The 20,543-nt window shown below is 39.6% G+C and overlaps 1 protein-coding gene across 2 annotated transcripts in view; it reads left to right on the top strand.

The window, feature by feature from the left end:
* Positions 1–20,181, top strand: part of zgc:162952 (PKc_LIMK_like_unk domain-containing protein) — an 81,349-nt gene extending 61,168 nt beyond the window's left edge. For both annotated transcript variants that reach the window (XM_067969591.1, XM_067969590.1), the window contains exons 6-9: positions 4,315–4,488; positions 8,586–8,669; positions 12,912–12,998; positions 16,014–20,181. In XM_067969591.1, coding sequence (XP_067825692.1) covers positions 4,315–4,488; positions 8,586–8,669; positions 12,912–12,998; positions 16,014–16,115 — 447 coding nt within the window. In that variant the 3' untranslated portion in view covers positions 16,116–20,181. The remainder of the gene's footprint in view (positions 1–4,314; positions 4,489–8,585; positions 8,670–12,911; positions 12,999–16,013) is intronic.
* Positions 20,182–20,543: the final 362 nt, after the last annotated feature.

Genomic DNA, 20,543 nt, shown 5'->3' with positions numbered 1-20,543 from the left:
GGGAGAGTAGTAGAGACAGAGAAAGCAGGAAAGGGTTGGCAGGTTTAAAATTGTTTTTGTAATTGGGCAGACAAATGGCAAATGAAGTTTAACATTAATACATGTGAAGTATTGCATCTTAAGACTATAATGAATGAACTAAATTAACACAGGGAGACTTAAAAAGGTCAATAGTACTTGGAGCAACAGCAGACTCATCATGTTCATTGTGTAGACAATTGGTGGAGCAATTTAAAAAGGTAATACAATCCTGCGGTATACAGCCAGAACAGTAGAGTACGTGGGGCCGACTTTCCTCCAACCCCCTCCATCCCCATCCATCCCAGTGCAAGGCAGGCAGTGCACTGTGCCAACTGGAGGGCAGCTGAACTCGTGATTTTCTGGGTTCAGCAATTTAGCACGACCTGGCATTCTCCTGGGCATGGAAACATCATTGGGAATGGGTGGCTGGGAATGGGGGAGGGAACTTGTCCACTGCCTGCAGGGTTCGGATTCCCCCTGGCTGTTGTCCAAAACAGCAACTAGGTGGCCTCCAGCCACACAAAAAAAACAAAAAACTTACTTGTCTGGATGTTGCAGGGAGCTGTTGGCAACCCTTTTGGCGATTCTGTGGGCAGAAGGAGCTGGGCACAAGCTCTAAAGCCCACTTCTGGGCTTCGACCAAAGGGGCATTTTAACATTACTCCTGCCCCATTTGCATTGAATTTAATGCTCCCACCTGTTTCTCCACCCACTCAACCCCTGAAAATGCAGGTGGAGTTGCACATGGGATGCAAAGCAGTGGTGTCTTTCAAGGTAGTGCTAATGGATTTACAACGTCAGACCAATTTTGAATACTGTGTTTAGTTCTGGTCAATACACCATAAAAAAACAAGAGATATTGAAGAGGGTGCAGAGAGGAGCAACAAGATTGTAAAGTGTAAAGAGGATGAGTCGAAAGGAAAGATTAAAGAAACTCAAACTCTACACTCTAGAAAGAAAGTTGTTAAAGGGAGGGGCAGTGGAGAATGGCATCAAGGTAAATAAAATCATATTGATAAGGTAAACCCAGCCAATTACTTCAACGCAAGCAAGAAAAGTAGATCCAGAAGACATAAATTTAAATTAGTGAAAAATACGTTTAAAAAAGAGATATATACTTATATATTAGGAAGAACTCCTTTACCAAAAGAGGCAAGATAACAGAGACATAAACATTGGCAACATTCAGAATGCAGCTGGGTGATATAATGGGAGAATTAGTGTGCGAGGTAGTATGCTTTAATGGGCCAAATGGCCATTTTGACTTTTCTTGTGTTCTCTTCAGGTCACTGTACCGGAACACTCGGCCACTATACCATCATGGTACACAATGGCCAAGTTGATTTAAACTACAGTTTAATTGGATCAAATTTTTAATTATTGAAAAAACATTTCAGTACAAGTCTCACATTTAAACATTAAATATCAATGTAGCTTGTAATATAGTTCACTTGCTAATTCTATATACACATGATTTAATTTTGTAATTGTCATCATCCATCTTCTGTTATGGATTGATTGACGTGCAGAACAGTGCATTTATTGGGTCCAAAAGTACATTGCATCTTGTGGCAGTTTGTTATCTACAATGTACAAAATCATGTGTTCATCTGAGCTGAACAAATATCTGAAGAAAAAAGTTCCTTTTATTGCTTGGTATACTGGGAGATGTCATACAACATTGATACAACCAACTTGTGCTTCACTTCACATCCCATCATTACAAACCAAAGAGAATTACACCAATCCTTTAAATTTAATTAGAGATATCTTCATTCTTCTGTATAGGGAGTCATTTTCCAAGTACACGCCTACGGCAAGGAACATCGATTGCCGCCATAATTTTCCAATACCCGGTGCTGGGCAAGATTCCTTGCTGTCGGAACATACTTGGAAAATGACCCCCATGAGTCTCAAAAATCCACTGGGATCACGCCCACCAGTGTCAGCCAGTGCTGACCTCACTGAAGTTCACAGAGTCAGCGGGAGGGAACCTCATTTACATGGGGTTGGCAGGCACACATGCCACCATGTAGCTGGAAAATCAGACACTTGCCCAACATTAGGGAGGGAGGATGGCAGACCCCTCCCCACTCCTCGGAGACTCCATTGTGACCTCCCTTGGTCCCCTGTGAAAGGAAGGGGGTCCTCATTTCCGTCAGCGAACCTGCCCCCAGCACTACACCAGATCCCACCTGAGCCAGGGAAGTGGGAGCTCCGAGCGTAGGGAGTCCCTGCTTGCGGCAATGCCCGAGGGCTGCCCAACGATGTCATTGGGTTTGTAAAAAGGGCACGAGCTGACCAGGAAATCCCAGAATTGAATGAGATTTGGTGCTACTGGGTCCCTGCTGCTTTCGGATGAGTTCCATCAGAGTGACAGTGGGAATTCAGCGGAACTCCCGAGAAATTTGGGGCCATAGTGTGCGCCATTGGTACAAGTCACACCTTCCCACATATTTTTATATCTGAACATATAGGGGTGTGACTTAGAAACCAGTGTGATTAAAATAGGGGTATTATTTATGTACCAGATTTTACGGTAAGCACACTTCCATTGTGAATTGCAACAGAATTTCAGTTTGCATCACTGGGATAAAATCTGAATTTCCAACAGTACTAGTCAGCAACTTTTGCAGTACAGGATTTATATTATCACAGGAGAGGGGAAAGGGTCAACAAATTAACATTTTTATTAATAAATCTTAAAGCTGTTGGTTGCTAAAAAGTTTCCTCCTCTTCTAATGGTTTAGCCCAGGTGAACATTTGCTAGGACAATTTGACGCATAAGCACATTCCATTGCTATTGAAACAACTTCTTTATGCTGTAAGCAGTTCTATGTTTCCTACAAAACAACAGTGACTACACTAAAGTACTTCATTGGCTGTAAAGCACTTTGGGATGGCCTGAGGTTGTGAAAGGCGTTATATAAATGCAAGTTCTTTCTTCCTTTCTGGTGCATTGCCACACAATGATTGTTGCTTCAAACTGATCAAACTAATAAAATAGTATGGCAGGGAAATCTTTAAATTTATAGCAGATTACTAAAACTGTTCCATACTGGATCGGGGAAGGGAGGAAAAGGCCAGGGGGTTGAAGGATCTCATATAAATAAATTAACTGTGAAAATAATTTAACTTGCACTATCTAGGTCATGGGTGTGTCTTATACTGAAGTTACTGTTCAAATAATCTTAGTGATTCAAATTGTTGACCGCTGCACATTATTTGCATTTTGTTTTTTTTTTCCAATTCATTGTTTGAAGATTATCCTTGTTTAAATAATCTACCAACTTTAATATTTAATCATTCTTAATATTTATGTGAATGCTTGAACTAGAAGCTGCCCTTTCAGAGTTTGCATTTTTTAGCGCACATCACATCTCTAATGCTATTTCTTTCTGAACTATAATTATAACGTTTGCTTTTCCGTGCGTTAAAAATGACCGGAAATCACAAGTAGAACTCAAGTTGGAAAGACAATGGTTAGGGTAAGTGATTGGTACAGCATGACATCCTGAAACAAATCCAGGGAATTTCAATGCTTGCCAGATAGACTGAGTATTGCAATTTTGTATAAAAAGTCCTGGAGGCAATAAAAATGTCAGTCCCGAGCAATAACAAAATCACTTACACCAACAATAGTTGGTCCAGCAGATTAACAAAAGTTCCAAGACCAACAATCATCTCAGCTCAACCGTGATGTGATAACAAAGGTAGCCATGGGTAGTCCATGCTTTCAGTTTATTCTGCAGTGAGGTTTGGAATTATGTTTTTTGGCACTGGGTATGTCTATTTGGCCAAACACTGAATTCTTTTGCTGTGGAGCCAACTATAAATTGAAATGCCTCTAGTCAAAGTGTTTTATAAATCTAAGCTTTATACAAATTCAGTACGAACATTGCTTGCTCCTAAACTAGTACAATCCTGGGCTTTGATCAAGAAGCTTTCAACATTATGTTCTTCAATGTTGTTGTAGACTGCTTGAGTTTGTTACAAAGGCACATTTTGCTGAGAGTGTCTATGTACGGATCAAGAGTTCCATGGTGATTTATAACCTAGGATACCATTGGTTTACTTTATTATAATGCACAAACTTAGTTCTGATTTAATTGTAAAATGATCGAGTTGTAGGAGAATTTCCTCAGTATCCTTTTGTGCAAAGATTTTCAGTTCTCAATTTAAAAGGTGCTTTTGTAAAAATTATTTTTGGAGTAACTCATAGTAATTCCCAAACAACCGCATCCCCTAACATCATGCTTTTATTAATTTCCACGTATTCTTTTTTTACATCAGAACTGCTTGATCAGGGTAACGCCGCGTGGTAGAGAAGCCGTCGTTACAGACTTTGGGCTGGCACGAGAAGTGGTCGAACTGCCCTCAAAGGATCCCGAACGGAAGCTGTCCTTGGTAGGTTCAGCTTTCTGGATGGCACCCGAAATGTTGCGTGGTGAACCTTACGACAGAAAGGTAAAGTGTGACCAGTTTTCTCACTGTTGTAAATTTGGACAAACATGGGAGCCCTTTTGTTCATCCTTTTCACATTATAACAAGATACAAACTTAATTGTGTAGCAATAGAAAATGTGCAAAATAAAGAACTTAAATGGATAGAAGTACAAATATAACTTGAAATACTCTCTCATCTCTTTGGACTAGAATCCAGTTTAAATTTTCTTAGGGCTTTGCCTCTCACATGCAATATTGTTCTGTAATTTGCATTTCATGTCCTTCTCTGTATGATTCCATCAATGGCTTATCTTTACCATTTCGGAACTGAATGGGGTGCAAATTAATCTGGACCCATTCTTGGGCCCAGACTTGGTGCTGTGCTAACCAGGAGGCCCGAAACCAGCCCAAAATTTGGTCTCAGGCTTCATTAACATTTTTTGCATGAGCTGTCAGTGCTTGTTGCACCTCCACAGACAGCTTTTGCATTGAGGATGACGAATGTTGGGTTGCTTGCTTCGCCGGCTGCAGCCCAAAGGTAAGTCCTTGGGTGGTTGGAGTGATAACGGAGGTGAAGGGGGTTGATTGATGACTGTGGAGTCAGGGGGAGCACTCTATTCCTCCTGGCACCACAGAAAGGTTTGTAGCAGCACATCCACCACCTTAAACATCCACTCCCTCCACCACGTGGAGGGAGTGGATGTTTAAGGTGGCTGCCTTGGCTGCAGTGTGTACTAGCTACAGGATGCATTGCAGCAACTCACCAAGGCTTCTTCGGCAGCACCTCCCAAACCCCCGACCTCCACCACATGGAAGGACAAGGGCAGCAGGTGCATGGGATCACCATCACCTCTAAATTCCCCTCCAAGTCACACACCATCCTGACTTGGACATATGTCGCCGTTCCTTCATCGTCGCTGGGTCAAAATCCTGGAACTCCTTAATTAACGCACTGTGAGAGTATCTTCACCACACGGACCGTAGCAGTTCAAGAAGAAGGATCACTACCACCTTCCCAAGGGCAACTAGGGATAGGCAATAATGCTGGCTTTGTTAGCGATGCCCATATTCCAAAGAACGATAAAAATAATTGCATCGGGCCCCTATTGATGCCTTAGGATCCTGATTTCCATGGGCTGATGAGGCACCTGCAGTTTCCAAGCTGCCCATTTCAAGGCCCCCATCAAAATGGTGGCAGCAGGAGTGGCAGCAGGAAGGGGGCCATAAGCTGTGCCTCGATTTTCACCGCGCTACTGACTTGTTCCCGCCCAACGGTGAGGATGAAAATCGTCCCCTCTCTGTCACACTCCCCAGCTGGCATTCTTTTCTGCTGTTTCCAGATTATCACTCTGCTTCTATTCGCATCTGTCAGAAAACACGGGGGTGGATTTATCATCTTTACTGCCTGGGTGGTAATCTGGCAGAGCGGGTCATCTGTCCTTTATAAAACCTGATTTTCATTCTGATGATTTAAAGTGAAAAAAAATTGGATGGTTTCTATAAAGGATGGACGATCTGTTCTGCAAAATGACTGCCCAAGGCGTTGAAGATGAAAATCTACCCCTACGGAATGAAATATTCTAAAGCCAGTGGTCCTATTTGAATTATTAAAAAACATGGAATGGATTATTCTAAAGGCAGTGAATATATCTATACAGCTAAACCACAACCTGATGCAGCAAGCGTATTGCCTTATAATTCAGTAATTTAATTACTAGGATTCAATTTTAACATTTGAGCCTTGCAAAGGGCCTACTGAATATATTCTAAACCATTAATAATATGTAAATCATTAATGAGTAACTCCTTATTCAGCGAGTGTCTAGACCTACATTCATTAAGCATGGAACATTATGGGGCACTCCTTTCATGGTTTCTCTTTATTGTGGCCAATTTTTGTGACTAACCTTTTCTATTGAATAAAAACTCATTATACATTTAAATTTGAGCATGCTTCATTGAGTCCGTGAAGAATTTAATTAAGAAGGTTTAGTCAATGCTGCCATGGTTTTTTTTCCACTAGGAGCTTTAATTTCATCTTTGTGCTATTCTGCATGCACTGTGTTCTCACTACATTCCTGTCTGCACTATTTGAAGAGAGCTGCTAATTTTATTTTAAGTAGGTTGATGATTGTGTCAAAATAACACAAGACAAGGACTTTAACATGAATGCATTAACCATTGGGCTAAAATTCACAACAGAGTGAAAATTAAACCCCTAACTGTCTAATTCTCAGGGAAGGCAGAAAATATCCACCTTCTTTCAGGTCTAGCTAAAAACAAGAGTACAGAAATCAGACTTGGAATTTGCATTAAGCTAGTCACAACTGTTCCCCTCCAAGTCACACACCATCCTGACTTGGAAATATATCGCCGTTCCTTCACCGTCGTTGGGTCAAAATCCTGGAACTCCCTACCTAACAGCACTGGGAGTACCTTCACCACATGGACTGCAGCAGTTGAAGAAGGTCGCTCACCACCACCTTCTCAAGGGCAATTAGGGATGGGCAATAAATGCTGGCCTTGCCAGCGATGCCCACATCCCATTAATGAATTTTAAAAAAAATTATGTTACTCCTTCACCAGCTATCCCTACGGTAGACGGAGCTCAATGTGGGGAAGTGTGAGTTCATCCACGTTGGATCTAAAAAAGACAAATCAGAATATTTTCTTAATGGTGAGAGACTAGAAGCTGTGGATGAGCAATGAGATTTAGGTGTCCATGTCTACAAATCACTAAAAGTTAGTGCACAGGTACAAAAAGTAATCAAAAAGACTTATGGGATGTTGGCGTTCATTTCAAAGGGGTTGGAATGCAAAAGTAAGGAAATGAGGTCGGACACCATCTGGACTACTGCGTTATTTTTGGGCACCGAACCTCAGGAAAAATATATTGGCCACAGAGGGGGTGTACAGCACAGATTTACCAGAATGATACTAGGTCTTAAAGGGTTAAATTATGAGGACAAATTGCATAAACTTGGCTTGTATTCCCTTGCGTTTAGAAGGTTTAGGGGTGATCCAATCCAGTCGTTTAAAATGGCAAAGGGATTTGATAGAGTAGCTACAGAGAAACTATTTCCTCTGACGGGGAATCTAGAACAAGAAGGCATAATCTTAAAATTAGATCTAGGCTATTTAGTAGTGAAATCAGGAAGTACTTTTTCACACAAAGGGTAGTGGAAATCTGGAATTCTCTCCCCTAAAAGGCTATAAATGCTGGCTATGCAAGTCTTACCATGAATGTTGAAATGCACCATCTGGATAAATTGAAATTTTCAAGACTGAGATGGACAGATTTTTGATAGGTAAGGGTATTAAGGGACATGGAGCAAAAGCAAATGGAGTTGAGGTACAAATCAGCAATGATCTAATTAAATGGCAGAACAGGGTCGAGGGGCTGAATGGCCTTCTCCTGTTCCTATGTCCCCTCAAAGTTCTTAGTGCATTTCTGCACTTCTGCTGCTCTGAATTCTCAATATGCAAATTGTTTCTGTCCCACTCTCAACTGAATTTTATCTCACTCACTGCAGATCACAAAGGGGTTTATTAATTACTTAAAAGGTAGGAAGACAGCAGAGTAATCCAAATTGAAGAGTAAGAGAATTTAACATTGGGTTTCTTCAAGTTAGCAAGCAGTTCCAGATATAGAAGAGTTGGTACACACTATTAATGCAAACTAAATCTAATTCTCATTGTCTTTAGAAACGGCTACTGCACATTTTCTATTTATGTTGCATTCTAGTTATGCAAGTCTTACCATGAATGTTGAAATGCACCATCTGGATAAAATAATTGGATCTCTAAGGAGGTTCCATCTTAGCACTAACCATAGGATTACATAATTTGGAAGGGGAGTATACTTGTTCAGACTGACTAATGAAACGGTAGTAGGTACTAATGTAAAATCGTGTGAATAAGTTTTTCTTTTGCACAGATTTCTTTGTCCTATAAATTCAGAGTTTGAGTGATTTATGGGGTGAAGGTGTATGGTTGCCTGCTTTAAATGTCATGGCCTGACTTATCCACGAGTTTGATTGTTTTTGAAGGTATGTGAATGTCTGGCATCAAATCAGGTGTTGGACTGACAGTTGTTATTATCCGTTACGTATCTTTCAGGTTGATGTTTTCTCCTTCGGTATAGTTTTGTGTGAAATACTTGGCAGAGTCACCGCTGATCCTGAAATTCTACCCAGAACACAGGTAGCTATAGCTGACTGGTTAGCAGTCTATCCAGAATACAGGTATTACATAGAATGTACAGCACAGAAACAGGCCATTCGGCCCAACTGGTGTTTATGCTCCATACGAGCCTCCACCTTCCCTACTTTATCTAACCACATCAGCATATTCCTTTCTCCCTCATGTGTTTATCTAGCTTCCCCTCAACTGCATCTTTGCTATTCACCTCAACTGCTCCTTGTGGTAGCGAGTTCCACATTCTAACCACTCTCTGGGTAAAGAAGTTTCTCCTGAATTCCCTTTTGGATTTATTAGTGACTATCTTATATTTATGGCCCCTAGTTCTGGTCTCCCCTGCAAGTGGAAACATCGTCTCTATGTCTACCCTATCAAACCCTTTCATAATCTTAAAGACCTCTATCAGGTCACCCCTCAGTCTTCTCTTTTCTAAAGAAAAGAGTCCCAGCCTGCTCAATCTTTCCTGATGGTATAACCCCTCAGTTCTGGTATCATCCTAGTAAATCTTTTTTGCACCTTCTCCAGTGCCCCTATATCCTTTTTATAATATAGAGACCAGAACAGTTTACAGTACTCCAAGTGTGGTCTAACCAAGGTTCTATACAAGTTTAACATAACTTCTCTGCTTTTCAATTCTATCCCTCTAAAATTGAACCCCAGTACTTGGTTTGCTTTTTTTAAGGCTTTGTTAACCTACATCACTACTTTTAGTGATTGGTGTATCTGTACCCCCAGATCCCTCTGCTCCTCTACCCCATTTAGACTTTTATTATCCAAGCAGTATGTGGCCCCCTTATTCTTCCTACCAAAATGTAATATCTATATTGAAATTCATTTGCTAATTACATTCTGCAAGTTTATTAATGTTTTTCTGTATTTTGTCACAGTCCTCCTCCATATTTACTATACCCCCCAATTTGGTGTTGTCTGCAAATTTTGAAATTGTACTTCCGATTTCCAAGTCCAAATTGTTTATGTAAATGGTGAACAACAGTGGTCCCAGCATCGATCCATGTGGTACACAACTTCCAACCTTTTGCCAGTTTGAATAACTACCTTTAACCCCAACTCCCTTTTTTGTTTTGTAGCCAGCTTGCTATCCATTCTGCTACTTGTCCCCTGACTCCACATGCTCTGACCTTAGTCATGAGTCTATGCTGCACCTGAACGAAGGCCTTTTGAAAATCCAAATATATAATATCTACTGCATTATCCTTGTCTACCCTTTCTGTTACTTCTTCAAAGAATTCAATAAGGTTTGTTAAGCATGACCTTCCCTTTCAGAATCCGTGCTAACTATTCTGCATTATATTTTTGGTTTCTAGATGCTTTTCTATTGTATCTTTGAGTAAAGTAGCTATAACTGACTGGTTAGCAGTCTACCCAGAATACGGATAGCTATAACTGACTGGTTAGCAGTCTACCCAGAATACAGATAGCTATAACTGACTGGTTAGCAGTCTACCCAGAATACAGATAGCTATAACTGACTGGTTAGCAGTCTGCCCTCGATCCTTAGAATAGTAGGAGTGTAGTATTTTTAGCAGAAGGTAAAGCCATTTTGGGTGGGGTGGAAACGTCTCCAAAAATCTGATCGTAAATTTGAGATTTGCATCATTGAAACTACAATGGTTCAACATTTTCACTTAATACACTGAAAGCCTGATAAGATCACCTTATTGAGAAAGGGTGAATTGTGGAGGTAAACAGCAAAAGATTTAATTTAGTTTGGTTTCCATCTTGAACCAAATATGTGGGAATGAAATTGAACGTTTAAATATCATAATATAAACCAATTTATGATTCACCAACGTGCTATCGGGTTCACTGTCACAGAAAATCAATTGCAGAACTATCAGCAGACAGGATTAATTAGATGATAAGAGAGAGATAGAGAAGATTAATGGTAATTCTAAACATCAAACTGAATATTTAAAACTTGATATCAATCTTTGATTCAATGTCCTGTTACCAACGTTCATAAAGATAATATCTGACATGGATATGGAAGAATGAACAAATCATACATTTGTAATAAATTCCAAAACAAATCAGCATCAACCAACTAACATTTTCTGTAGTGAATATCCAGAAGAAAATCTACCAGTGTTCGTCTTGTGTTTAGCTATTCCTGTATCAACAGGTTTAAAGAGTAATAGGTCCCACCAACCCACAAATGCAAAGGTCTTTATCATGGATCTCTAGGTCTGCTATTGAAACTCTGTGAATCCAGTCAGCCTGCAAGAGACCAGCTGCAGACTTCGAAAAGGTAGATAGCGCTGATATGGATCCTTGCTGGGCACGAGCTGGGGGCACAGAATCAGGGCTACATTGTTGTCGCCCTTGTTGCGGCTCGCGCGAAGTGAGGCTGCATGCCAGTAGTACAGTCTTGTTTTCTCTTAAGTACAAGGAGAGCAATTGTTGGGAAGGCTTCGGTATCAGCCTACCAGGGCCCAGACTGTACTGAGCCATAATGTAAAAACACACACATATGTATATTTATATATATACACCTTGCAGAAATTGATTTTAACCAATTAACTCCTCCCCCCCCACCCCAAGTGACTCTTACAACCTACTTAATTTTTTTTGCACTGAAAAACATAGCTTTAGCCCACCTTTAATGTTAGTAAGCTGTCCCTTTTTAAAAAAAAAGTGTCTGAGTGCATTTGTTTGGGAAGTTACGGCGTATCAATTTTGATCAATCTTTTAAATGAATGTGCTCAAATCAGTGATTGTGTTTTTGCTTGTGTAGGAATCAATGCCTTTAGAAGACAAGGGGAGTGAAGAAAAGTGGCAAGAAAATAAAAGCAATGCCACATAGTTATTTTTATTTTGTCAGCACTTTCCCTTCGTTCCTCACTGGACGTCATTAATTCCAGGCTAGGGTATGGTTGCTTAAAGGGATTGTTGCCCTCCAGTATCTTACCCAAGTGGCCATTGTTGAAAGTGGAGTGTTGAAGGTTATTCAGTTGTGATTGGAAGGGGGAATCATAGCAAGCTCATTCCATTCCTCACCCAACCGCCACACATGCAAACTTAACAAATCAGCAGTGAAACCCTCTCTAGCCCTGGGCGCTGGGACCAGTTGCAGTGAACCCTACTGCGACCATAAGCCGAGATCGACTAACTCAGTACAGACTGAGGATCCAACCGAGGATTCTCTGGTTTGTATGGCGCAGTTGCTAACTGTACAAACCCATTAGAGTCATTGGGGAGCTGATGTGCTTGTATTTAAGATTTTGGATTTTGATTGTGTTGTTATTCATTAGCCATTTTCATTGATCCTTTTCCATTTACACACAATAAATAATAGTACCAATAACAATGATGATAACGTGATGCTAAATGAGACTAAGATCACAGAACTTATCCTGTAGGGTAGAAAAACAGAAACACTGTTAGCCGTGCTCTGGCCTAGTGATATGAACTCATTTATAATTAACCACACAAACTGTAGGTTCGCCTCTATACTTAAATTACATGAGACTTCAATGGTGTCACTTCATTTTCAGTACGATGCGCAGTTAAAAAAGAAACACAAAAGGATTTTGCATTGTTCCTGAACACCAACCTCCAATCATGTGTGTTGATTTATATCCTTCTGGCGATGCCATAGAGCAATTTATTGAAAATTGCTCTCCCTGCTCGGCCAAAAAGCAAACCTGTTCTGTGCAGTTGAAAACCAGTTGGGTGATCACCTGCTGTGGGGAGACGGCAAGCAGTATTGGGAACCAGCTTTCAGCAGAGCTGGCCTGGATCATGCAAAAGACTACAACAAGTGTTCACAAAGGCTGAATTTGGGCCTGCAGGCCCTTAATGAGTACCCCTGTGTTACTAGAATAAATTGAGATATGCTGTGTGTACCTGTAGTCGGCAGGAAACATTTTTTTGTAAACTGGTGTTGGGGAATTAAAGAATCTTTTCTTGGAGTGATATGACTTTTCATAACTATAGTTAATGTAAATTACAATTCAGTACTTCTACTTTTGCATAAGATATATATATTAGAGAAGGTTTACTGAAATGGACACAGTATTCCAAAAAAAAAACATATGGACAGGTGTATTGACCAACTTAGCATCTACATGACAGAAAGCTGGTTGATAGTCAACAGTGAAATTTAAAATTATTGCCTCAGAAAGTAAAATATTAATACCATGTGTTTGTAACTGTTATAGCTTGGCCTGTAGTAAAGCTCTGTGTAATTCTTAAATATTTTTTTTTAAACCAATTTTTTTCTAGGATTATGGACTCAATGCTGAAGCATTCGAGGAAATGGTGAATGATTGTCCGAAGCATGTACTGGAATTAGCCGTTAGCTGCTGTAGGGTATGGAGTATTTATGATTTGTCGTCATTCTTTATACAGGATTAATTGATAACTGGCCTGGTGTTAGTTATATTACACATAGTAAGAACTATATCTGGGGGAAGTTAGTAAGCCGTTCTTTTCAAAAAAAATGTGGATTCAGGGAGGAATAAAGTTTTGATGCAAATAAAAACAAAATGCTAGATATTCTTGGCAGGTCAATTAACATGGGAGAGAGAAAGACAGGTGAATGTTAGAGGTAGGGCATTCTGTCAGAACTAGTGCAATAAGTAGGACAAGCCCTTTAAAGTTTTCTTCCTTTACGACAATAGTTCATGGGCCATTAAAACAAATGAATTAAAACAAAAGGGTTAAGCTTTTCTAAAAGTAGATGGCAAAGGAACCTCACATGAATGTGTTATTGCATTTGTCACTAATATCACACAGAGCAATTTCAATTCCCAATAATGACTCATAACTTCTTTTTGATGAAACTCGCTGCTGTCCTCGTCAATCAAACACGGCAGCATATGACATAATGGCAGATTAACAAGTGGAACAAGGTAAACGCACAAGTGCGTGAGTTTTATAAATGGAAGATTATGTAGTGCCTTGGAGCAAAGTGTCCCTCCGATATTCCCAGCTGTACAATCTTTATTTACTCATGGTATCTGGAGTCTAAACTTTACTAGAAGAACAATTAGTGCAGCACCCTAAAGTAAATTATCTATCTTTGATACACCAAAGCTTCACTGTTGTGGAAAAAAAGTGATCCCAAATTATAAGATTGTAAGATGCTGCAAACATTTTATGCAAGAAGGCCATATTTCGATTTTTTTCTTTCTGTTTGTACAGGCTCATTTTAGCTGTATAACATAGTATCGTAGTATCATAGGTACAGCACAGGGGGCCACCATTTGGCCCATTGTGAGTGTGCTGGCTCTTTGAACGAGCTATCCAATTAGTCCCATTCCCCTGCTCTTTCTCCATAGTCCTATAAATTTTTTCCCTTCAAGTATTTATCCAATTCCCTTTAGAAAGTTACTATTGAATCTGCTTCCACCACCCTTTCAGATCATTACAACTCGCTGCGTAAAAAGAGCCTCTGGCTCTTTTGCCGATCTCCTTAAATCTGTGTCTTCTGGTTACCAACCCTTCTGCCACTGGAAACAATTTCTCCTTATTTATTCTGTCAAAACCCTTCATGATTTTAAACACCTCTATCAAATCTCCCCTTAACCTTCTCTGTTCTAAGGAGAACAACCCCAACTTCTCCAGTCTCTCCACATAACCTAGGTCCCTCATCACTGACACCATTCTAGTAAATCTCTTCTGCACCCTCTCTAAGGCCTTGACATCCTTCCCAATGTGTGGTGCCCAGAATTGAAAACAATACTCCAGCTGTGGCCTAACCAGTGTTTTCTAAAGGAGATTTAGCATAACATCCTTGCATTTGTACTCTATGGCTTTATTAATAAGTCCAGGATCCCATATGCTTTTTTAAACAGCCTTCTAAACTTATCCTGCCACCTTCAAAGATTTGTGTATGTGCACCCCCAGGTCTCTCTGTTCCTGCACCCCCTTTAAAATTGTACCATTTATTTTGTATAGCCTCTCCTCATTCTTCCTACCAGAATGCATCACATCACACTTCTCTGCGTTTATCTGCCATGTGTCTGCCCTTTTCACCAGTCTGTTTATGTCCTCCAGAAATCTGTTACTATCCTCCACATTGTTTACTACATTTCAGAGTTTCATGTCATCTGCAAACTTTGAAATTTATCCTCTATGCCCAAGTCCAGGTCATTAATACATATCAAAAAGAGCATTGGTCCTAATACTGACCCCCTGAGGAACACTACTGCACACTTCCCTCCAGTCTGAAAAACAATAGTTCAGCACTATTCTCTGCTTTCTGTCCCCTAGCCAATTTTGTATCCATGCTGCACTGTCTCTTTAATCCCATGGGCTTTAATTTTGCTAACAAGTCTATTATGTGGTATTTTATCAAATGCTTTTTGAAAGTGCACAAACACAACATCAACCGCATTACCCCCATCAACCCTCTCCCGTTACTTCATCAAAGAACTCAATCAAGTTAGTCAAACACGATTTTCCGTTAACAAATCCGTTCTGACCTTCATTTATTACCTCACTTTTCCAAATGCCAATTAATTTTGTCCTGGATTATTGATTCTGAATGTTTCCCCGCCGCCATTAGGCTGAGAGGCCTGTAATTGCCGGGTTTATTCCTCTCCTCTTTATTGAATGGCGGTGTATCATTTGCAATCCTCCAGTCCTACGATACCACCCCCATATCTAAGGAGGATTGGAAGATTGTGGCCAGAGGCTCTGCAACTTACACCTTTATTTCACCCAGTAACCTAGGATGCCTCCCATCTGGACCGTGTGATTTTTGTACTCTTGAGTACTGCCAATCTTTTAAGTACTTCCTCTTTATCTATTTTTATCCTAACCAATATTGCTACTACCTCCTCCTTTACTGCTACAATGACAATATCCTCTTCTCTAGTGAAGACGGATGCGAAGTATTCATTTAGTACCTCAGCCATGCCCTCTGCCTCCTCAAGAAGATCTCCTTTTTTGTCCCTAATCGATCCCACCCTTCCTTTGACTACCCTTTTACTATTTATATGTTTATAAAAGGTTTTGGGTTCCCTTTTATGTTAGTTGCTAATCTATTCTCATACTCTCTCTTTGCCCCTCTTTTTCCCTTTTTTAGATCTTCTCTGTACTTTCTGTATTCAGCCTGGTTCTCTATTATATTGTGAACCTCGCATTCGTTACAAGCCTCCTTTTTCTGCTTCATTTCAATCTCTATATCTTTAGTCATCCAGGGAGCTGTAACTTTGGATGCCCTTCCTTTCCCACTCATAGGGATGGGTCTACTCTGTATCCGAACCAACTCCTCCTTGAGGGCCTCTCATGTCAGTACTTCTTTTTACTTAACTGTTTCAGATGTCCACACAAAGGAAACAGAATTCAAACATATCCTTTGTTTCCCCCCCACCACAGATTGATGCCTTTAAGAGACCATCCTTCACTGAGTTACTGGACGAACTTGAGGAGGTAGCAGAAAGTTTGGAGCCAAATAAGGACAAACAGATCTCCGTGTGAATCTGTCAGTGTTTGACTCTGCCACAAGGCCTTATGTGGGCGATAGCAATTACTGTTATCATCATATAGTGTATTAAAAAAAAGTGGAAATCTGGACCTGTGACCTGTGGGAAGTGGGCATGTATTAGAAAGAACTGATTCACTCATGGCAGTGAAAGCACATACTCAAACATCGAACTACACTAACTACATCAATTTGTTAAGAAACAGAGTGATAGTGTAAAATGAGCGATATCGATTCAGCTGCCTGTTATACATCTCTCCTGATTTTTATTTCCATTAAATGGAAATGAAAATCAGTAGGGATGTGTAACGGACGGTTGATTTAATATTGCCCATTTTGCATTATCGCCCAAGGACCAAATTACCCCCATCTTCTCTAAAGTACATCCGCAACAGAATTCAAGGTCTTAATGAGTGGCATTTGTTGGAAAACTGCCATTGCAAATCTACATTGAGTTACCAGGCAGATAAGTGTTCTCATTTCCTCCATCATAGCTGATGGGCTGTAATGTACATCTTTTAAACTGCTCTCATAGGAGATGCAACTTTTGTTAAGCTAAAGCTTATAGTATAGATGCAGCAAGTGTCACTTCAAAGACTAACCCTTTCATTGGTGAATTTTCTCTGCAGCATTCTTAGTATGTACTTTAATCAGATCATGCTAAATAGACTTTCTGTAAGTTGCTAATATTGAATAATTTAAAGCAAGAGTCAGAAAAAAAGGCAAGATCACACTTTAAATTTGCATGAGCAATATTTCCTGAATTTTTATTTTTGCTCAAAAAACCCCCCACAAAGGGTTAGCAGTATTGTTTGGTGAACTGATCCTAGTTCAGGTTTTCAATTCCACCTCACCGTAGCCCATCAAACACTAAGGCCAGTTCTGGTCCATGAAAGTTCCTGACCCACAGTCAATTATTGTAAAGGAGAAAAATTTCAGCAGGTATGGGCCTAAACTTCTAAACAGGTGTATCTCAGCTGACTGGAAATTCAGACCGAGGTCCATCAAATCCATTTCTGGTGTACTCTTTCGAAAATAGCCACATCCTCATGGATTCAACTTTTGAACCCAATATTTTGTTTACCCTTCAGTAACAACATGTCTGCCTTACCAAACAATGCCTCGTAGTCACAGTACTACATGCGCTAAAGCAAGTAGCATTGTGTCCCATCTGAATTTCACAAGTGAACAGAAGCAGAAAACATTCGCAAGCCAAGAATTACAATATTTTTTAAAAAGACAAGTCCATTGTGATGAAATCTATCTGGAATTTAATCAAAGAACAGTTCCTCAGTGTATCAAGTTGACGTTCTCCTTTATTAGGTGACATTCCAGAGCGTATAATAGTAATTAATTATTCACTATTCATATGTATATATATTTTACAAACCAATTATTTGCAAAGATTGAGTTATAACTTAGCTGACACACCTTATCAAATACTGTAAGTGTTACTCATACTGATAAATTATCACAAGTAATTAGTATCTACTTCAGTGATGAATTAATGACTCATTATCCTAAAACGACCTGCTTGTTCAACGTTCTGTTGGAAAGTGCAGAGACGTGCTGAAGATGGAGATAGAAGCTCCCTCGATGGTTCAGTTATTAAGAACTTGTATTTACGTTACACCTTTCGCGACCTCAGGACATCCCAAAGCGCTTTACAGCCAATTAAGTACTTTCTGAGTGTAGTCACTGTTGTAAAGTATGAAACGCGGCTGCCAATTTGCACACAGCAAGGTCCCACAAAAATAATGACCAGATAACCTTTTTTTAAAAAAATGAATTTTGGTTGAGGGAGAAATATTAGCCAGGACACCAATTAAAAGGCTGACTGAAATCTAATCCATACAGAGAAACAAGGCTGTAGGTTTGATCTTGGCTTGTGCTGTGTTAGCTGATCTCATATAGGGTAACAGTACAAATGGCTTTAGCAACTACGAGCTAGGGAAGGGAAAATAGAAAGCAATCAGCTTCCCACCCCAAATTGCAGATACCTGCTGGAAAGTGTGCATTTGTGGATCAGACGAGTTCAGGACTGGGCTTAGTTACGATGCTGTCCATTGTTGAATAGCCTGTAAACAGTCACCTCTCGGATGACACGTAAATAACAGACACTTGGTTAAGTTACCGAGGATGCTCAGCACTTGTGCAACTGTACCCAGCATAAGTCAGCATTTTGAAGAGAAGAGGGCAGAAGGAAAAGATGGAGGTAGAGGTGAACACAGTGCTAATACTTTTCAAATTACTAGTACTTGTGCAAAAACAGCAATAAAATGAAACAGTTAATGACAGAAAATCCTTCCTTGACCTTCTTAAGCTTCACATTGGAACTATTAAACCATATCACAGTGATACCTCAATAAAGTGGTGAAAGTTTTGTGCCGTTTATAAATAGATTTGAATGGTCTAATGCCACTTTTGGTGTCTCCAAATTTGTGGAATACAACTGTCTTCATTTCAATTCTCAACTGGTTTAAAATCTCTGCCACTGTTGGATTGGGACGGTGTATCTACATGTGTTTACTGATGAGATGCTGCATCAATTTTCATTACTGACTGTTTTCATATCCAACTCTTGAAGGTAGAGAACAGGAAAGCAGTTATTCTACAGTTCCTTACATGACTCTGAAGGTCATTTAACACTTTGATTACTGAATTATTTCCTTTATGCTATCTACCATAGAACAAATGCAAATTAAGCATTTATAGATGTTTCTAATGCTGATTGTAAAAGTAGATTTGTAGTATGTAATATATGATTCTGTAGTATATGTAGATTTGCAGTATTTAATACTATTATAATGTAGAATATGAAAACTGGAGGGAAATGTAGCATATTTCTTAATTTGCATATTTTCTGTATAAATTGGTCATTTTATTTTGATGCAGAATTGTTCTGAGGTTCTCTGATTTAAATTGGCTGTTTCAAGTACAATAAAACTATTTTTCTTTGTGTCAGTGAGGGCTGAGGACCATTTGACCAATGTGCACTTTGAGGCTTTTCTTAATTATAGAAATGGAAGTTGCCCAGTTGTATAAAATATTGGATGCATATTGTCGCAAAGACTACAGTATGTTGTGTCATGGTGTGGCAGAACTTATGCACCCGCCATTGTTCCAGCACTGTGATTCCTTGGTCTAGGTTGTGCAGTCTGAGGGAGTCACTGAGTAGAGACTGGGCTCTTTCCCTTCAGGAAGGTAGGGATGTTCAGAAAAACCTTCAGGAAAGAGAAACTTTAAGCTGCTGTCATGTCCCCCCCCCCACCTCACTGCTTCACCAGCAGAGACTGGGGAATAAGCTTCTTGCCAGCTGTCTCAATGAGGAAATTAATATCAACAGGGACCAAAAACATTTTTTTTAAACTTTAATGGATATTTAAATTGTAAAATCAAAGAAAATGTAGGGAGCTGCTTTTTCACAAAGCCATTAAGGACCATACGACCTATCAGAAACTGGTTTAAAATGTTTAACCGTGAAACCGGTTGAATAAGTAAGGAACTGCAGAGCATTGTATTGCAGTTGCATTGCAAGAGAGTATTTAACTCACTTGTTCATTATGTTGCCAAGAAGTCAATCTGTGGTTTTATGATCCTTGTTCACAGAGTTTAATCGCACCTGTTTTCTGATGCATTCATTTGTAGCTAGGTATTTCTGGTAGCTTTGAAAAAGTTGTCCTGCATCATTGTATATAATGTACAGTACAATTGCAGACTTAGAATGTGTATATATATATGTGGATGCTTACAGACTAAAGCATGTGGTTTGATCAGTACCTGCTGGTTTATAGATGGTGCTAAAATATTGAAAACTTGTTCAGAACTCTAGCAACTGCTTTTTGCCTTGCATTTGACTTTTGCACAGTTGAAAACTTGAGCTAGTTGATGCTTATTACTAAAATCGTTTAATAATGCATATTTTGTTAAAATGGGTATCACTTTACTGTCTCAATTATCTTTTGTAAATTCTAATACGTACATTAGTCAATGATAACAAGGGGCCGTTCACCCCATCAATACCTAGAATAGTTTTAAAAACAATAAAGTTCAAATGGAAGAAATGTCAGATTTTGTATATTTTATTTATTTACTGAAGAAATGAATGTATTTAGAACAACTAGTCGAGGTCTTTAGCAAAGACCTGGTTTACATTAAAATTAACTTTGACAATATAGCCATTTCAAATTTCAGGTCTGCCTTAGTTATTCTCCTGGGTTCAGAGGCGGTGGTCCGTGCTGCCGAAAATCTAATCTGGTCAAAGAGGAAGATTTTATGCAGCGTCTTAAAGGAGGAGAGGCGAAGAGGTTTGGGGAGGGAATTCCAGAGCTTAGGGCCTAGATAGCTGATATGGTAGTGTATCCTGGAGGTGTAACAATAGTATCCTCTTGCCATTTGAACTGGATATGATCTTTCTCACATGT

Source organism: Heptranchias perlo, chromosome 31 (genome assembly GCF_035084215.1).
Source record: "Heptranchias perlo isolate sHepPer1 chromosome 31, sHepPer1.hap1, whole genome shotgun sequence".
Lineage (NCBI taxonomy): Eukaryota > Metazoa > Chordata > Chondrichthyes > Hexanchiformes > Hexanchidae > Heptranchias > Heptranchias perlo.
The sequence above is the reverse complement of the archived record's forward strand: the minus strand, read 5'-3'. Positions and strand labels throughout refer to the sequence as shown.